Below are 18,172 nucleotides of genomic sequence, written 5' to 3' on the forward strand. Positions count from 1 at the left end.
GGACCATAGTCACCAAGAAAACAATTGGTAACACTCTTCGCAATGAAGGACTGAAATCCTGCAGCGCCCGCAAGGTCCCCCTGCTCAAGAAAGCACATATACAGGCCCGTCCGAAGTTTGCCAATGAACATCTGAATGATTCAGAGAGAACTGGGTGAAAGTGTTGTGGTCAGATGAGACCAAAATCGAGCTCTTTGGCATCAACTCAACCCGCCATGTTTGGAGGAGGAGGAATGCTGCCTATGACCCCAAGAACATCATCCCCACTGTCAAACATGGAGGTGGAAACATGCTTTGGGGGTGTTTTTCTGCTAAGGGGACAGGACAACTTCACCGCATCAAAGGGACGATGGACGGCGCCATGTACCGTCAAATCTTGGGTGAGAACCTCCTTCCCTCAGCCAGGGCATTGAAAATGGTTCGTGGATGGGTATTCCAGCATGACAATGACCCAAAACACACGGCCAAGTCAACAAAGGAGTGGCTCAAGAAGAAGCACATTAAGGTCCTGGAGTGGCCTAGCAAGTCTCCAGACCTTAATCCCATAGAAAATCTGTGGAGGGAGCTGAAGGTTCGAGTTGCCAAACGTCAGGCTCGAAACCTTAATGACTTGGAGAAGATCTGCAAAGAGGAGTGGGACAAAATCCCTCCTGAGATGTGTGCAAACCTGTTGGCCAACTACAAGAAACGTCTGACCTCTGTGATTGCCAACAAGGGTTTTGCCACCAAGTACTAAGTCATGTTTTGCAGAGGGGTCAAATACTTATTTCCCTCATTAAAATGCAAATACATTTATAACATTTTTGACATACTTTTTTCCCTCACTGTATATAGGCCGAGACAATAAGAAGACACAGTGGCAGAATAAATTCAACCACACCTTTGTTTCATCACAAAACCAGAGAGAAACATCTGTCTGGTGGAGTCCACAAAGCATATTGCATATAACAAACAGTTACATGACCTACAGCACGGTCAATCAAGTTAATGTTTCTGAAATTTTAGGACTACTAAACAACTATTGATTTAGAATACCGGAGAGTTACCGCAAGTTGCAAAGAAAACGGGAGCTGCCTCCACTATTCCAGCACCATTTCAACTTCAACATTTCAACATCATCAAATCACCTATGCTTAGTCTAATACAGTGACAACTAAAAGATTCCAAAAAACGATTTAGTCCAATCAACGTAAGCGAAATATCATGTGGCTGTAAAAAAACGCCAATGCCATCCTCCTCTCTTTCATGTTGCCGAAACAGTCTATGACTCTGCCATACAGTACACGCTTTTAGTTTTTGTTGTCCTAGGCTACCTGGCTAAAGTTCTTGCTCGCTAGCCTAACTTCCTTTCATGGGCAACGATTAGCCAGCTAGTTAACATTAGCCTACTACATCTAGCTATATATTGAACTTCCATCCTCTCAGGCCAGAGGCACAACACAACGAGAAGCAACAATTCAAGTTTTTTTCGGTCAATGATGTTTGGCTTGATGTGAAGTGATTGGTGTGAAGCCAAATCCAAACTGGCTTCCCTTGACACTTTTTTTGGGTGCGCCAGGACCATTCACAGTTGAGCTCACTCAGTTTAGCTCAACGCTGATTGGCTATTATTGTATAATTTTTATGAAGGGAGGCCAAATGCTCGCTGGCTTCCCTTGCATTCAATGCTATTTATTGGTCAATGTCTTGGGGAAGCCTGGCTTCCCTTGGCACCCATGAATACATGCCATTGTCTCAGGGTAGTAAGTTGGTGGTTTGTTGATATCCCTCTGGTGGTGTGGGGGCTGTGCTTTGGCAAAGTGGGTAGGGTTATATCCTGCCTGGTTGGCCCTGTCCGGGGGTTTCGTCGGACGGGGCACACAGTGTCCCGTTCCCCAGTCCACCTGATCGTGCTGCTGATTTAGTTTCTGATGTTCTGCCTGCAGCTATGGAACCCTGACCTGTTCACCGGACCTGCTACCTTATCCCAGACCTGCTGTTTCGACCCCCTCTATGCATCTCACTCTCTCACTCGCTCTACCACACCTGCTGTCTCGAACTCTGAATACTCGGCTATGAAAAGCCAACTGACATTTACTCCTGAGGTGCTGACCTGTTGCACCCGCTATAAGCACTGTAATTATTATTTGACCCTGCTGGTCATCTATGAACACTTGAACATCTTGAAGAACAATCTAGCCTTAAGGGCCACCCCTCCACCGGCACAGCCAGAAGAGGACTCGCCACCCCTCAGATCCTCTCTAGGTTTCTTCCTTGGTTCCTGTCTTTCTAGGGAGTTTTTTCATCCCACCGTGCTCTTTGGGGTTTTAGTCTGGGTTTCTGTATAAGCACTTTGTGAATCTACTGATGTAAAAAGGACTTTATAAATAAATGGAATTGATTGATTGAGTGTGTGTGTTCTTCCTTTCTCTGCCTGGTCCTGATGAGTATATTAGGCCAGTCTGGGGTTGAGGTTAAACGTTTCGTATATGGAAGCAAACCGAATGAAACGGGGAGGGACCTACCTGAATTTGTCCAAAAGAAACTCTAGTTTTGCTCTGTTTGCTTCCGTTTGGTTCTTAAACGGTAAACGGTGTCCGTAATGAATACGCCCATGGTTAGAAGCGAAAGGGTCTCCTGATGTGGTGTATATGAAGTGTGTGTGTGTAGTGTGTATATTTAGTGTGTGTTTGTCTATATGTAGTGTGTGTAGTGTCAATATATAATGTGTGTAGTGTCTATATGTAGTGTGTATATGTAGTGTCTATATATAGTGTTTGTAGTGTGTATATGTAGTGTGTGTATTGTCTATATGTAGTCTGAGGTGTATATGTAATTACAAAGATATTAAACTGTTCTCCTGGTCACCGTGTTGTCGTTGAGCACGCCTCATGTGACACTGCCAGGCTAGCCTCCTGATTGGACAGCCCGTGGTGGTTACCATGGATACCTCAGTCATGGCGGTGCCCACATGCAACTGTATGGAGGGTTGCCAGATGTGAGAGCTTAGTTTTCCTCTTCAGTGTGATGATGGTTTTCAGATGGAACTTTAACTCAGCCATGAGAACCATGAGGAGCTCCTCAACATTCCATGTCGCCACAAGTCCTCTCTAATTTCACACTGCTACGGACTGGTCCAATCAGAAGGCACTGTTATGGGCTGGTCCAATCAGAAGACACTGCTATGGGCTGGTCCAATCAGTAAGCACTGTTATGGGCTGGTCCAATCAGAAGACACTGCTATGGGCTGGTCCAATCAGAATGCACTATTATGAGCCGGTCCAATCAGAGAACAGAGCTATGGGTGTGATGGTGTGATATCAACAACTTATTATAGAGAAGTATTAGAAACTAGCAGCAAACCCACAACAGCCAGTCAAACAGGACAGGAGACCACTATCAGCACTGACACAAATCGTTTTAATAAACTAAACCTATTTAAATAAAATTATACATTAAATCACCCATTTGAATGAAATCCAAGATACTGGAAGATAGTCATTAAAAACAATTTTCCTTAGTTTGGTGTGAGATGATGTGCAGCAGTGTGAGAGGTGTTTGGTTTGAAGTGAGTTTTGTTTGGTTTGTAGACGGTGAAGTTTCCATGCTGCACTCCAAACTGACGGTTTAGAGTTTAAACAGCAATACTTCACTTCTAACAACACTAATGTGTCACACACACACACAAAACACACACACACACACACACACACTTGCATACCTCAGTGAAAGTCGAGGCTTGACCTGAGGCTACAACAAAGAGAAACGCTACAGATATTTCATCTTTACAGAGCCATCAGTCACACAGCAGCACTCTGCTTCCTGAAACACGTCCAAGCCCCAAACCTCCCAGCCTCCCATCCTCCCAGTCCCCTAGCCTCCCATCCTCCCAGTCCCCTAGCCCCACCTAGCCTCCCAACCTCCCAGCCCCCTATCCTCCCAGCCCCCCAGCCTCTCAACCTTCCAACCCCCTAGCCTCCCATCACCCTCCCATCCTCCCAGGCCCCTTGCCTTGCAACCTCCCAGCCCCCTAGCCTCCCATTCCGCCCAGCCCCCTAGCCTCCCATCCTCCTAGCCTCCCAACCTCCCAACCCCCTAGCCTCCCAACCCCCTAGCCTCCCAGCCCCCTAGCCTCCCAACCTCCCAGCTCTACTCTGCAATGTTCTGCTCTGCTCTGTCCCCAACCTACCAGCCTCCTGTAGCCTCTCAATCTTCTAGCTTCCCTGCTCTACTCTGCAATGTTCTGCTCTGTCCCCAAACTCTCAGCTCTGTGTGTCCCTGGGGGCTACTCTTACTTCCTCTGACAGAAACATGTTATACCCAAATAGGGATATTAAAAATGCAAATGATAGCGTACTGGATTAGTACACAGAAGTTCCCACAGCAAATAAGATGGTTGCTGAGTGTTTAATGTAGTTTAATGGAAGGGTGGTTCTGCTGCTGCTGTGATGTATAGACAATCATTAGGGTTAGATCTGGGCGTTGTGAATTGTACATTATGATGCTGGGTTAGGGTTAGAGTGGTTAAGGCGATTGTAAGTCACTTTGGATAAGAGAGTCTGCTAAATGACCAAAATGTAAATGTAGAAAATTATGATACAATATTGTAGTGGGTTAGGGTAAGGGCAGGGTGTTACGGATGCTACAGATCTAAAATCACACGCATGCCCCGGGGTGATGTACACAGCTAATTCCCAGAGCTACTGTGACAGACTGGGTTCGTACCCAAGTGTCCTGCATGTCACAAGACTGAATTAGCCCACTGAGCTTAAGCCTAGGCATTAGCTTGGGGAGATAACGGTGTGAGTAGATTTACCTCTGCTTTAGCCTGTTCCTGTTCTGGGGTGAGGGTGTAGGAGGGAGAGGGGGGTCCTGTGTGTGAGGGTGTATGGAGGAGACAGGGGTGAGGGTGTAGAAGGGAGAGGGGGGTCCTGTGTGTGAGGGTGTATGGAGGAGACAGGGGTGAGGGTGTAGGAGGGAGAGGGGGGTCCTGTATGTGAGGGTGTATGGAGGAGACAGGGGTGAGGGTGGTGAGGTGGGTGTAAGGGTGTAGGGGGGAGACAAGGGTGGTGGTGTGGTGCGTTGTGGGTAGAGTTCCAGCCTGTTCTGAAGTGTCAGGATGATACACACAACACACACTCTGAAGTGTCAGAATGTTAATAACAGTAGAATAGTGTTTAATTAGAAGAGCACTGGCTGCACGCTAACACCTCTCGCCCGCTCTTCCTCTCCTCCTCCACCACCACTTCTCTCCTCCCCCTCTTTCCTCCATCCCCCTCCTGTTTCCACCCCACTTCCGTTGACACTTATGGCAGCTCAGGTCATTACCACACATTTTTAATGAATTTCCACCATGTTTTTCTGTCTGCCGTACATCTAATTAGATGACAATAATGTATCGAACTCACGCCACAGATAAATATAAATATGCATGAATCTGCAGCGAGCAAGGGAGCGAGGGATGTGACACCTCTCAGAGAGGAGTGGTGCGGCAGGCGCTCTCGTCTTCCAGTTAGTCACAGTTCAGATAAGAGAGGTGACAAAGATATGCCCACACCCCCCCCCCCCCCCCTAATTATCCTAGAGGATGTGTGATCTGCAGTGGTCTTGCTTCCTTTTTCCTTATTTTCTTGCTTCAAATAACAGTCATATTCCTCCACATGAACAGTGAAGTGTAGGCTACCTACAGTACTAACAGTACTACTGCTTAGGAGTGAACTGAACAGAGCATCCGACTCCTTAAACAAAGATAACTTACCTGTAGGTCCTGGCTGGCATGTTTTAACAGTCAACAACAACATACACTACATTCATCATGGTAGAATAATAGATGATGAGATTTTGGTTATGGAGAGAAGAGGTGATCTGCTCAACACAACAACATGGATCTATCCAAGATGAGGGGGAGAGAGCGTAGAAGAGGGGGAGAAAGGGAGAGGAGGGAAAAGAGGAGAGAGGAGAGTGAGAAAGAAGAGAGGAGGAAAGGGAGGAGAAGGGAAGCTGACCTGCGACGGTGTTGAGGAACATGAGATACTCGAAGTTGGAGATCTCCCTCCTCTGCCAGCGCTGGGTCATGTTGGACGACTTGAAGAGCTGCCGGGGCGTCGCCATGGAGATACGCCTGCACAACAACAGAGGAAGAAACACCTTAGGTTGGTTTCAAAATGGCACCCTTTTCCCCATGTAGTGCACTACTTTTGACCAGGGCTCATTCAAACCAATGAGGTTTAAGTAAGGAGTTTGAAAGTGTACTCAAGAAACCTAAGTGCACAACCAGACACACATAGACCAGCTAAAGACCAACACTCCCAGACACGCAATCATTCAGTCAGAGCTCAGAGCACCACACACTGGCACAGCATGACAGCTTCATCAGCATGTGAGACTGGAGCATTCTTCAGCCATGACCAAAGTGTCAGAGTCCTACAGGCCTTGATGTGACTTCAACTCAACACATGGTGAGAATCAAGAGTTGGATGGAGGCTGTTTCTAAAAGACCTCACACAGTCGTAATGTCAAGTTATAGGCCAGACCATAGTCTGGCAATAAATACCTAATAATAGCTAAAACTACTAGCCAACCAATAGCTAACACCAATTGCTAACACTATACCAACCAATAGCTAACACTAGTTAACTAACTGATAGCTAACACTAGAAAAGAAAGGGAAAGGGAAACCCAGCCGCGAGCTGCCCAGTGACGCGAGTCTACCAGACCAGCTAAATGCCTTTTATGCTCGCTTCGAGGTAAGCAACACTGAAGCATGCATGAGAGCACCAGCTGTTCCGGACGACTGTGCGATAACGCTCTCGGTAGCCGATGTGAGCAAGACCTTTAAACAGGTCAACATTCACAAGACGGATTACCAGGATGTGTACTCAAGCATGCGCAGACCGACTGGCAAGTGTCTTCACTGACATTTTCAACCTCTCCCTGACCGAGTCTGTAATACCACCGTAGTCCCTGTGCCCAAGGAAGCGAAGGTAACCTGCCTAAATGATTACCGCCCAGTAGCACTCACGTCAGTAGCCATGAAGTGCTTTGAAAGGCTAGTCAAGGCTCACATCAACAGCATCATCCCGGATACCCTAGACCCACTACAATTCGCATACCACCCCAACAGAGCCACAGATGACGCAATCTCAATCGCACTCCACACTGCCCTTTCCCACCTGGACAAAAGGAACACCTATGTGAGAATGCTGTTCATTGACTACAGCTCGTGCCCACAAAGCTCATCACTAAGCTAAGGACCCGGGGACTAAACACCTCCCGCTGCAACTGGATCCTGGACTTCCTGACGGGCCACCCCCAGGTGGTAAGGGTAGGCAACAACAAGTCTGCCACACTGATCCTCAACACTGGGGCCCCTCAGGGGTGCGTGCTTAGTCCCCTCCTGTACTCCCTGTTCACCTACGACTGCGTGGCCAAACACGACTCCAACCCCATCATTAAGTTTGCTGACAACACAACAGTGGTAGGCCAGATCACCGACAACGATTAGACAGCCTATAGGGAGGAGGTCAGAGACCTGGCAGTGTAGTGCCAGGACAACAACCTCTTCCTCAATGTGAGCAAGACAAAGGAGATGATCGTGGACTACAGGAAAAGGCGGGCAGAACAGGCCCCCATTAACATCGACAGGGCTGTAGTGGAGTGGGTCGAGTGTTTCAAGTTCCTCTGTGTCCACATCACCAACAAACTATCATGGTCCAAACACACCAAGACAGTCGTGAAGAGGGCACGACAACACCTTTTCCCCCTCAGGAGACTGAAAAGATTTGGCATGGGTCCCCAGATCCTCAAAAAGTTATACAGCTGCACCATCGAGAGCATCCTGACTGGTTGCATCACCGCCTGGTATGGCAACTGCTCTGCATCTGACCGTAAGGCGCTACAGAGGGTAGTGCGTACGGCCCAGTACATCACTGGGGCCAAGCTTCCTGCCATCCAGGACCTATATATTAGGTGGTGTCAAAGGAAAGCCCAAATAATTGTCAAAGACTCCAGTCACCCAAGTCATAGACTGTTCTCTCTGCTACCACACGGCAAGCAGTACCGGAGCGCCAAGTCTAGGACCAAAAGGCTCCTTAACAGCTTCTACCCCCAAGCCATAAGACTGCTGAACAATTAATCAAATGGCCACCCGGACTATTTACACTGCTGCTACCCGCTGTCTATTATCTATGTATAGTCACTTTACCCATACCTACATGTACAAATTACCTTGACTAACCTGCACCCCCGCACATTGACTCGGTATCAGTACCCCCTGTATAAATGTAAATGTATATAGCCTCGTTATTGTTATTTTATTGTGTTAATTTTGATTTTTTTTTACTTTAGTTTATTTGGTAAATATTTTCTTAACTCTTTCTTGAACTGCATTGTTGGTTAAGGGCTTGTAAGTAAGCATTTCACCTGTTGTATTCGGCGCATGTGACAAATAAAGATTGATTTGATTTGAATGGCTAACAATACTAGCTAACACTAGCCAATAGCTAACACTAGCCAATAGTTAACACTAGTTGATAGCTAGCACTAACCAATAGCTAGCACTAGCTGATAGCTAACACTAGCTAACAACAGATAGCTAACAATAGATGTGTGTTTTGTGGTACTTAATGACAGGCTGTAGGTAAGGTAAAGGGACTGTCCTCCGTCTCCTTCTGTGTATTTTACTGTGTGGCCAGTGGTCAAGAAGGCAGGCAGGCTGCAGCTCTGTGCTATAGACTTCACTTAGAGAATTAGATCAGTTCAGTCAGGGTCAATGACCACTCACTCCAATGACGGGAGCAATGGGATTTAGAATGTCTCTGCTGCAGACAGGGTCAGCTGCTGCCAGGGCCGGCTCCACCCTCCACCACACAAAGGAGTTAGGTGGGGAGACTAACAATACACACCCTGCTGAATAATATGGACACAATGCACTACATAATGTTACTCTGGTGCTAGTAAGATAGACGGGGAATTGCAAAGGACAAAGACCAAACAAAATGTTTCATGAGCTAAAAAATGTAAATGTGTGTGTGTTTGCATGTGTGTGTGGTTGTGTGTGTGTGTGCTACCTGGCTTGTGGTAGGCCATAGCTGGTTCCCACTCCGACCCTGGGTAGACAATAGACCACCTTCTTCACTGTGGCTTGGTCTGGGAAGTTAAACATCACTGACGCTGGGAGGAGAGATAACAAAACTTGATTAATTCTATGTTAAAGTGCTTAAGAAGCAGTTTATTATATATCATCATCAGAATGCAAACAGGACACATATGAGAGGAGAGTGTCTGTGTCCCAAATGGCACCCTATTCTCTATGTAGTGCACTACGGCCTCTGGTGTGATGCTTACTCCTGTTAGCCATGAAGACCTCCAGGCCAGTGTTCTGGAGCAGGTATCGCCTGGAGAAGACCGCTCTGATCTCACTGAACATCCATTTACCATGCAGACCCTCTGAGTACGCCAGGACCTGCAGAGAGGAGATGAAAAGATAGGAGAGGAAGGGAGGGGGAGGGAGGGGAGGAACAGGAGGGGAAAGAGACCACACAAAGGGTTTACATTGTGACAAACACAGATGAGGTGCTATGTTGCAGCAAGGTTGTAGACTTCCATTGTCTCTAAACATTCTATTTCCCACTCCAGATTCACAACTGTGTCTTTAACACCTATTTCAGATGGTCTGCAACACGCAACCAGGGTGTAAAAAAACAGGAAGAACAGGCCTCTGGGTTACACCCATCAACACCAACACAAGGATAGGAGGGGGTGAGAGAGGAGAGGAGAGGGAAGAGGAAAGGAGAGGATGGGGTGAGCAAAAGAGAGGAGAGGAGAGGGGGATGAGGAGAGGGGGGTCATTAGTGTGCAGCACCTCTGGGACAGCAGGTCTACCGAGGGAGATCAAGAGAGGCCTCCGTGACAGGTGAGAATGATCCCCCTAACACACCTCCCTCCCTCCCTCGCTCCATCCTTCCTCGTCCAACACTGTCTGAGCCCTTGGGGCGGCCTAGTCTCCCCAGGTTACAATCACACACATTTCCATCCTATCAGTGTAGCTGGACACAGACAGAGACAAGAGAACCAGCCAGGGCGGTGTGCGAGAGAGAACAGCCGAAACACAACACACAGAGAGGGGATGTAGCTCGAACCTGACTGACAGTCCAGGGGGGGAACTAGGGAGGGAGGCAGAGTGAGATGTTGGGCTGGAGAGGTTAGGTCCAATGCTAATGCTCATTTAAAACAGTGACAATCAGGAGCAGAGGAGGAGAGGATGGGAAGAGGGAAGGGGAGGAGAGGGGAGAAGAAGTGAGGAGAGAGGCAGCGGTGCCTTAATTTCTCCCTGGAATAGCTGTGGCTCGACCTACCTGCCACATCAAAGTCTCTGGAGCTCAATTAGAAGTGGATTAGATGGAGAGGAGTGGAGTGAATGGCGGAAGGTGGCAGGTGGAGGGAGCGAGGGAGTGAGAAGTGGAGGCAGGGATCGAGGGAGAGGTGGTGGAGGGAAGGGTGGTGGCATCTCTGTTTCTCCTCCCTGTGCTGCCCCAGGTTGACAAATCAGCAACCCCAGACTCTAACAGTTGTCATAGAGACAGACTGCCTGCTCAGAGAAAACCTGTAGTAGGAAGCTGCTGAGGAGAGGAAAGATGGAGAGAGGGAGAGGTGGAGAGTGGGGGTAGATGGAGAAAGGGAGAGATGGAGAGAGGGAGAGGTGGAGAGGAGAGGTAGAGAAAGGGAAAGATAGATTAATGGAGAGATTGTGAACAGATCAGGATGAAGAAAGATGAGAAATATGCAGAAACAACTGAGAAATGACAAGAGAATACTATTATAATGCATGGCCTGATCAACCTTACATTAAAACTATAGGAGCGGCTGTGTCTACATGGATGTAATACCCCTTCTGTTGCTGTGACTGGGAACAGAGAGCAGGCAGGCCAGGCCACAGGGCTAAATACAGAGCAGGCCAAAGGCCTCACCAGCAACAAAACACACAGGCTAAAAAGCCTCTGCTGCAAACAGCCCACATCAAAACATTATGTCAGAACAACAAAGCCTTGGTTTAAACCAACAAGCAGTGAGTGGGCCCTGTAGACTGGAGGCTTGACAAAGCCCAGAGAGAGAAGCAGCTGTAAGAAATGTCATTTAATGAACCTGTTTGCTGAAGCTGTCAGAGGTGTCAGAGCTGACGAGCGCTTGGGACACAGCCAGCCGGCCAGCCAGCCAGCCCCCAGTCACAGACAGTCCTGCCTGTGTGTGTGTGTGTGTTTGTGTGTCAGCCCAGCCCTGCCTGCCAGCTGGAGACTTCGGCCCCAATCTAATCAGCCCACCACCAGGAAGGATGACCGTGGAGGACCAGGCCCCTCCAGACCCACCCCGCAACTCCTCCACCCCGCCCCCCCTACTCACCCCACTACCAGCCTCGTCACCTGCCCTGCTCTGCTCTGCTCACAGGCTGTCACACTGTGGGGGGGCTGGGGAGGGGCTGGATGCGGACAAGCCCAGCCTTTTGTTTCCATGCAGGTTCCTCCCCAAACACATACACATTAAGATCTCATGGAGCGTGTGTGCTGCTCTACTAGCTGGTTGGAGATCATACCTCTCCTATATTGACCATAATGCAATTGAACATTTCTGTCTTTTGTTTCCTGTCCCTGTGTGATGTGACAGAGGGCGGATAGCTGCACTGAGCCTGTGGAACGTCACATCAGTGTGGAGAAATATTGTGACAGCTGAAATTAGGAGAGACATAGGTGACAGCAGTGTTTAGGCTGAAGCTCACATGGAATAACATAGAAAACATCATATAGACGTAGAACACTAAATTTAGATTTCAGAGTCCCAAGCAGAGGGCGGTCTTAATTTTGTTCATTGGTCTTCTAGCATTTATTCAGCATTTTCCTGGTACGGTTCTACGCTGTGACTGAGGTTAACCCTGTACTGTCCAGCCTTATTGAACAGTATGCATTTATAGTATTTATTTATTAATGTCAATGTGACTGACATTAATAACTGTGTGTGTGTGTGTGTGTGTGTGTGTGTGTGTGTGTGTGTGTGTGTGTGTGTGTGTGTGTGTGTGTGTGTGTGTGTGTGTGTGTGTATGTGTGAGAGAGCGAGCGACTGTGTCAGTCAGTTCTGCTGAGATGGGGCCATTATAAGATTATTGAATCAGGCCCCAAGCCAGCATGACTGATACAGTTATAAAGGAGAGGGGAGCAGAGTGACAACCTGCTATGATAGTAGCTCCTCTGTGTTCTCCCCTCACACAGCTAATAGGCTTCTAGTGGAAAGCCTCGACACTGCAGAATCCACAGCCCAGGGGATGGAGAGAACAGATGAGAGAGAGAGTAAGAGAGAGAGAAAGAGAAGGAGAGAGAGAAGGAGGGAGAGAGCGAGAGAGAGAAAAAAAGAGAAAGTGAAGGAGAAATAGAGAGAGAAGGAGGGAGAGAGAGAGAGAGGGGTTGAGGATACGAAAGGAGAGTGATATGACTGCTCCCCCAGGAGAGTGGGGAGGATTTCACACACAGTAATTTGGAGCATCAGCATACACTGAACACCGCATCCACAACCTGACCTCAGGGAGGGAGGGAGGGAGGGAGAAACAGCATACACAGTGAACGCCGGTTTACAACCTTACCTCAGGGTACACAGAGCCGAACTGTGAGGGAAGGAGGGGAACAGTATAGAAAAAAGTATTCACACCCTTTGACTTTTTCCACATTTTGTTGTGTTACAAAGTGGGATTAAAATTGATTGAATTGTCTTTTTTTTCAACGATCTACACAAAATACTCTAATGTCAAAGTGGAAGAAAATGTATTTACAAATGTTAGAATTTATGAAAATTAAAACACTAACATACAGTATCTTGATTTGATAAGTATTCAACCCCCTGAGTCAATACATGCTAGAATCACCTTTGGCAGCGATTACAGCTGTGAGTCTTTCTGGGTAAGTCTCTAAGAGCTTTGCACACCTGGATTGTTCAATATTTCTTCAAGCTCTGTCAAGTTGGTTGTTGATCATTACTAGACAGCCATTTTCAAGTCTTGCCATAGATTTTCAAGCCGATTTAAATAAAATCTGTAACTAGGCCACTCAGGAACATTCAATGTTGTCTTGGTAAGCAACTCCAGTATATATTTGGCCTTGTGTTTTAGGTTATTGTCCTGCTGAAAGGTAAATTTGTCCCCTAGTGTCTGTTGGAAAGCAGACTAAACCAAGTTTTCCTCTAGGATATTGCATGTTCTTAGCTTATTTTTATCATAAACAAAACTCCCTAGTCCTTGCTGATGACAAGCATACCCATAACATGATGCAGCCACCACCATGCTTGAAAATATGAAAAATGGTCCTCAGTGATGTGTTGGATTTGCCCCAAACATAACAGTTTGTATTCAGGACATAAAGTTAATTTCTTTGCCACATTTTTTGCAGATTTACTTTAGTGCATTATTGCAAAGAGGATGCATGTTTCTGAATATTGTGATTATGTACAGGCTTCATTCTTTTCACACTGTCAATTAGGTTAGTATTGTGGAGTAACTACATTGTTGTTGATCCATCCACAGTTTTCTCCTATCACAGGCATTAAACTCTGAGTGGTTTCCTTCCTCTCCGGAAACTGAGTTAGGAAGGACGCCTGTATCTTTGTATTGACTGATTGTATTGATACACCATCCAAAGTGTAAATAATAACTTCATCATGCTCAAAGGGATATTCAATGTCTGCTTTTTATATTAATATTTCAAAAAACATAATTCCACTTTGACATTATGGGTTATTGTGTGTAGGCCAGTGACACAAAATCTCAATTTAATCAATTTTGAAATCAGGCTGTAACACAACAAAATGTGGATAAAGTCAAGGGATGTGAATACTTTCTGAAGGCACTGTATTATCCATCCATGACATGGTGCACAGAAGCATATAGGGGCAGAGCATCGGACATCAGATAAGGACAAACTTGTAAATACTATAGTTTACCATGGTTGTAGATATACACTGAACAAAAATATAAACAACATGCAACAATTTCTAAGATTTTACTGAGTTAGAGATCATATAAGGAAATCAGTCAATTTAAATACATTCATTTGGCCCTAATCTATGGATTTCACATGACTGGGAATACAGATATGCATCTGTTGGTCACAGATACCTTAAAGAAAAGGTTTGCCTCATGCGGTGCGACACATCTCCTTTTCATAGAGTTAATCAAGCTGTTGATTGTGGCCTGTGGAATGTTGTCCCACTCCTCTTCACTGACTGTGCTAAGTTGCTGGATAATGGCGGGGACTGGAACACACTGCCATACACATCGATTCCAGAGCATCCCAAACATGCTTAATGGGCGACATGTCTGGTGGAAGAACAGGAACATTTTCAGCTGCCAGGAATTGTGTACAGATCTTTGCGCCATTATCATGCTGAAACATGAGGTGATGGCGGCAGATGAATGGCACGACAATGGGCCTCAGGATCTCGTCACGGTATCTTTATCGATGGCATTCAAATTGCCATCGATTAAATGCAATTGTGTTCATTGTCCGTAGATTATGCCTGCCCATACCATAACCCCACCGCCACCATGGAGCACTCTGTTCACAACGTTGACATCAGCAAACCACTCACCCACACGATGCCATACATGCTGTCTGCCATCTGCCCGGTACAGTTGAAACCAGGATTCATCCGTCAAGAGCACACTTCTCCAGTGTACCAGTGGCCATTGAAGGTGAGCATTTGCCCACTGAAGTCGGTTACAATGCCGAACTGCAGTGTAGGTCAAGACCCTGGTGAGGACGACGAGCATGCAGATGAGCTTCCCTGAGACGGTTTCTGACAGTTTGTGCAGAAATTCCTCTGTTGTGCAAACCCACAGTTTCATCAGCTGTCCGGGTGGCTGGTCTCAGACGATCCCACAGGTGAAGAAGCCGGATGTGGAGGTCCTGGACTGGCGTGGTTACACGTGGTCTGCTGTTGTGAGGCCGGTTGGACGTACTGCCAAATTCTCTAAAACAACGTTGGAGGCGGCTTATGGTAGAGCAATTAACATTCAATTCTTTGGCAACAGCTCTGGTAGACATTCCTGCAGTCAGCGTGCCAGTTGCACACTCCCTCAAAACTTGAGACATCTGTGGCATTGTACTGCCCATTTTAGATTGGCCTTTTATTGACCCAGGCCAAGGTGTACCTGTGTACCTTTTATTTCAGCTCATGAAACATGTGGCATTTATATTTTTGTTCAGTGTAGTATATAGAGTTTATAATGGGTGTAGATATGATAGAGTTCATCATAAGTGTAGATAGGATAACATTCTGCAAATTTCACTAAGTAAGATGAGAGACACCACAGCCCCAATCAACACATTTCACAACTTATTTTACCATGTGTGACTGTTCCACTTTCTACTAGGCATCCTGTTATAGTGAAACTATTCCACTCTACTTTCTGCTCGCCATCCTGTCAGAAATGTATTCATCTCTTCCTTCTTTAAATTCATCGCTAGGCAACACAGGCACTGGGCCTCTCAACCCTCATTTAAAAACAAAGGAAACAAATCTCTTTTTGTGTGTCAACACGTGTCAAGCAGCTCTGGAATATGCATCTAATTTCTCTTCCATTATAGTGGTGTGTAGTGTGTGTGTGTGTGTGTGTGTGTGTGTGTGTGCGTTGTGTAGACAGCATGGGATGGGAAACAACAAGAGGCCATTCAACAGACCACAAGGACAAAACCAACTGACAAGGAACCTAAAAACAAACCAATCACTGAAAAACAGGTTATATAGGTTTTATACTGAAAAAACAACAGTGTTTCATACTGGGGGGGAAAAGTGTTCTGACATTTTCTCTTGAGGACTAATCCATAAAAAAAGTATTGCTATGTTCCGTTAAGTAAATGAGAGGAGACATATATCTGAGCTCTATGACCGATGCCTGTCACAAACCAACCTTTTACTGCAACTATAATCCCCACTAGGTCCCTTTCAGATTGATGCTGAAGTCTTCCTAAATATCAAAGCATGCCTTCCATCTGATCTTCCCTCGCCATGACAACTGTTATGACTGGTATGAGGGTGGAAGGAAATAGGGAAACGTTAAAACTCTCTGAGATTATAGTTAGGAGGCGAAGCGCTCGGTTCCCTCTCCCAGTCCCATATCTCAACTTCAATAAAGTAGCAGGCTCCTAAAGCAGGTATTGGGGAAAATAAGATACAGATTTGCATAATCAGTGTCACTATCCATTTGTGTGGTGGTTGGAGTGTGGAGAGATGACACGGTGCTGGCTGGCGGTAGCGAGCGAGGCTGGTAGCGGTAGCAGGGAGCTGGTGCTCTGGGACCACTGGGATAAAAGGATGAATATACATCACATCAGGCCGTTGCTGCTGGCTGCCAGATCACTGCCCCAAACGTCCAGCCAAGTTTGTCAATAATGTTTATGTCACGTCGCCGTATTTCACGCATGTTACCAGGCGGGGTTGAGTAGCGGGGAGGGGACGGCTGTATGTCTAAAATATTCTGACAGAAGAGAGGGGGGGGGGGGGGGGGGGGGGGGGGGTGTTTAGCTGGTAGGGGTTTTCTCTCTCTATGGAGAAGTCAGTGATACCTCCACCCCAGTCTGCACCACCAGTACAGTAGTCACACAACATACACGCAAGAAAATACCAATCAGAAAATTGAAGGCTTAACCTGTGTCTGGGAAATCAGCCAAGCAGTGATATTTTACAAATATTTCCTTTGATTATATACTTTTTTTAAATTAGGACAAATCCACTCTGTAATATGATAATTCAAAGTCTTAGATACACAACATCCACATACACAGCAAACAGATACATAGCCCAGCTTCAGATGGCCTACACTAAGGAGCTAGAATAGAGTGAAGGGTTGCAGTCATTTGGTATTGGACTCTTTCAGCAGGACTTCACTAATGGGACTTATTCAGGGACTTGTTAGCCTGAAATGACTGAAATCCCCTTGGTCTGCTCCTCTCCTCTGGGTGCTGCTCACTCAGCGCACCAAGCTGAAGGCTGCCACCAAACTGGGGCTTAAATCCATCCCACTGTTTTATGTGGGAGGGTGGAGGCTCACAGAGACATGGAGAGGAAGAGAGGGAAAGAAACAGGGATAGAGAGGAAGAGAGGGAAAGAAACAGGGATAGAGAGGGAGAGGGAGAAAGAGACTGAGCTAGAGAGGAAGAGAGGGAAAGAAACAGGGATAGAGAGGGAGAGGGGGAAAGAGACTGAGCTAGAGAGGAAGAGAGGGAAAGAAACAGGGATAGAGAGGGGGAAAGAAACAGGGATAGAGAGGGGGAAAGAAACAGGGATAGAGAGGGGGAAAGAAACAGGGATGAAGAGGAGGAGCGACAGCGGAAGAGAAGGAGAGAAAGAGCAAGCGGTTAGAGGAGAAGGCCTGATGACCGATGTGCGCCTCACTTGTCCTCAATTCATCTTGTCTTTCTACCTTTGCTCCAGCGCTCTGCACAGAGGTAATAACGACAGCCTCATCCATTACCCCTTTATCCCTGCTATTCACTGGGAATCGCTTAATAATATGTTACAGATTTGTCTCCACTCGTATAAGTCTCTGTGTCGTTCACGGTATATCATTTGAAAAACATGCAGCCTCCCTTTCCGCCGGACGTTCTTTGAGGATTATGGGGGGTGACACGTCCTGTATGCAGTCGGAATCTGGAGCATAGTTTTTTCAGGCGTAAAGCGGAATTAGCCTGACTGATGTCTCAGTGTCAACAGCACAACAAGCTGTGGAGGCCTGCGGGCGGAGGGCTGAGGAGGGCTGTGCACTGAGTTAAAGGTAGAGCAGGTTGTTATCTACAGGCTGCTCAGGACGGCAGAGCTGAGTGTGTAAATGTATGCTAATGAGAGGCTAACCCTCCAGGCTGGGAGCAGCGTTCAGAACAGGACGCTAATCTGGCTTGTTGACTGCACTAGATCATTTGGACTTGATCCTCTTGTAATTATATAGTTTAAATCTTTTTACCCGAGCTAATCCCACGCCATGTGGAAACGTCTTGAATCCTGGCATGTAGCCTGCTCAGTAGCTAGCGCTCGCCAGCGTACGTCTTACTCTCACTCAGAAACACACACAGCTACGTAGGAGGAGAGGACACAGCTGATATAATTACTCTGACTTCTTGAATCCCAGGCTCACAATCACCATAACAGACATCCCTATACAATT

At 46.7% G+C, this 18,172-nt stretch overlaps 1 protein-coding gene across 2 annotated transcripts in view; it reads right to left on the reverse strand.

The window, feature by feature from the left end:
• Positions 1-18,172, reverse strand: part of LOC311101415 (neurobeachin-like) — a gene marked incomplete at both ends in the record, with an annotated part of 295,001 nt that overhangs the window by 56,050 nt on the left and 220,779 nt on the right. The window contains 4 exons of one of the 2 annotated variants that reach the window (XM_084142550.1): positions 5,985-6,100; positions 9,048-9,150; positions 9,325-9,442; positions 10,853-10,882. In XM_084142550.1, the coding sequence (XP_083998676.1) occupies positions 5,985-6,100; positions 9,048-9,150; positions 9,325-9,442; positions 10,853-10,882 (367 nt within the window). The remainder of the gene's footprint in view (positions 1-5,984; positions 6,101-9,047; positions 9,151-9,324; positions 9,443-10,852; positions 10,883-18,172) is intronic. The other variant, XM_084142549.1, reaches the window with a different exon arrangement.

Source organism: Coregonus lavaretus (assembly GCF_964263955.1).
Source record: "Coregonus lavaretus genome assembly, chromosome: 26".
Taxonomy (NCBI): Eukaryota; Metazoa; Chordata; class Actinopteri; order Salmoniformes; family Salmonidae; genus Coregonus; species Coregonus lavaretus.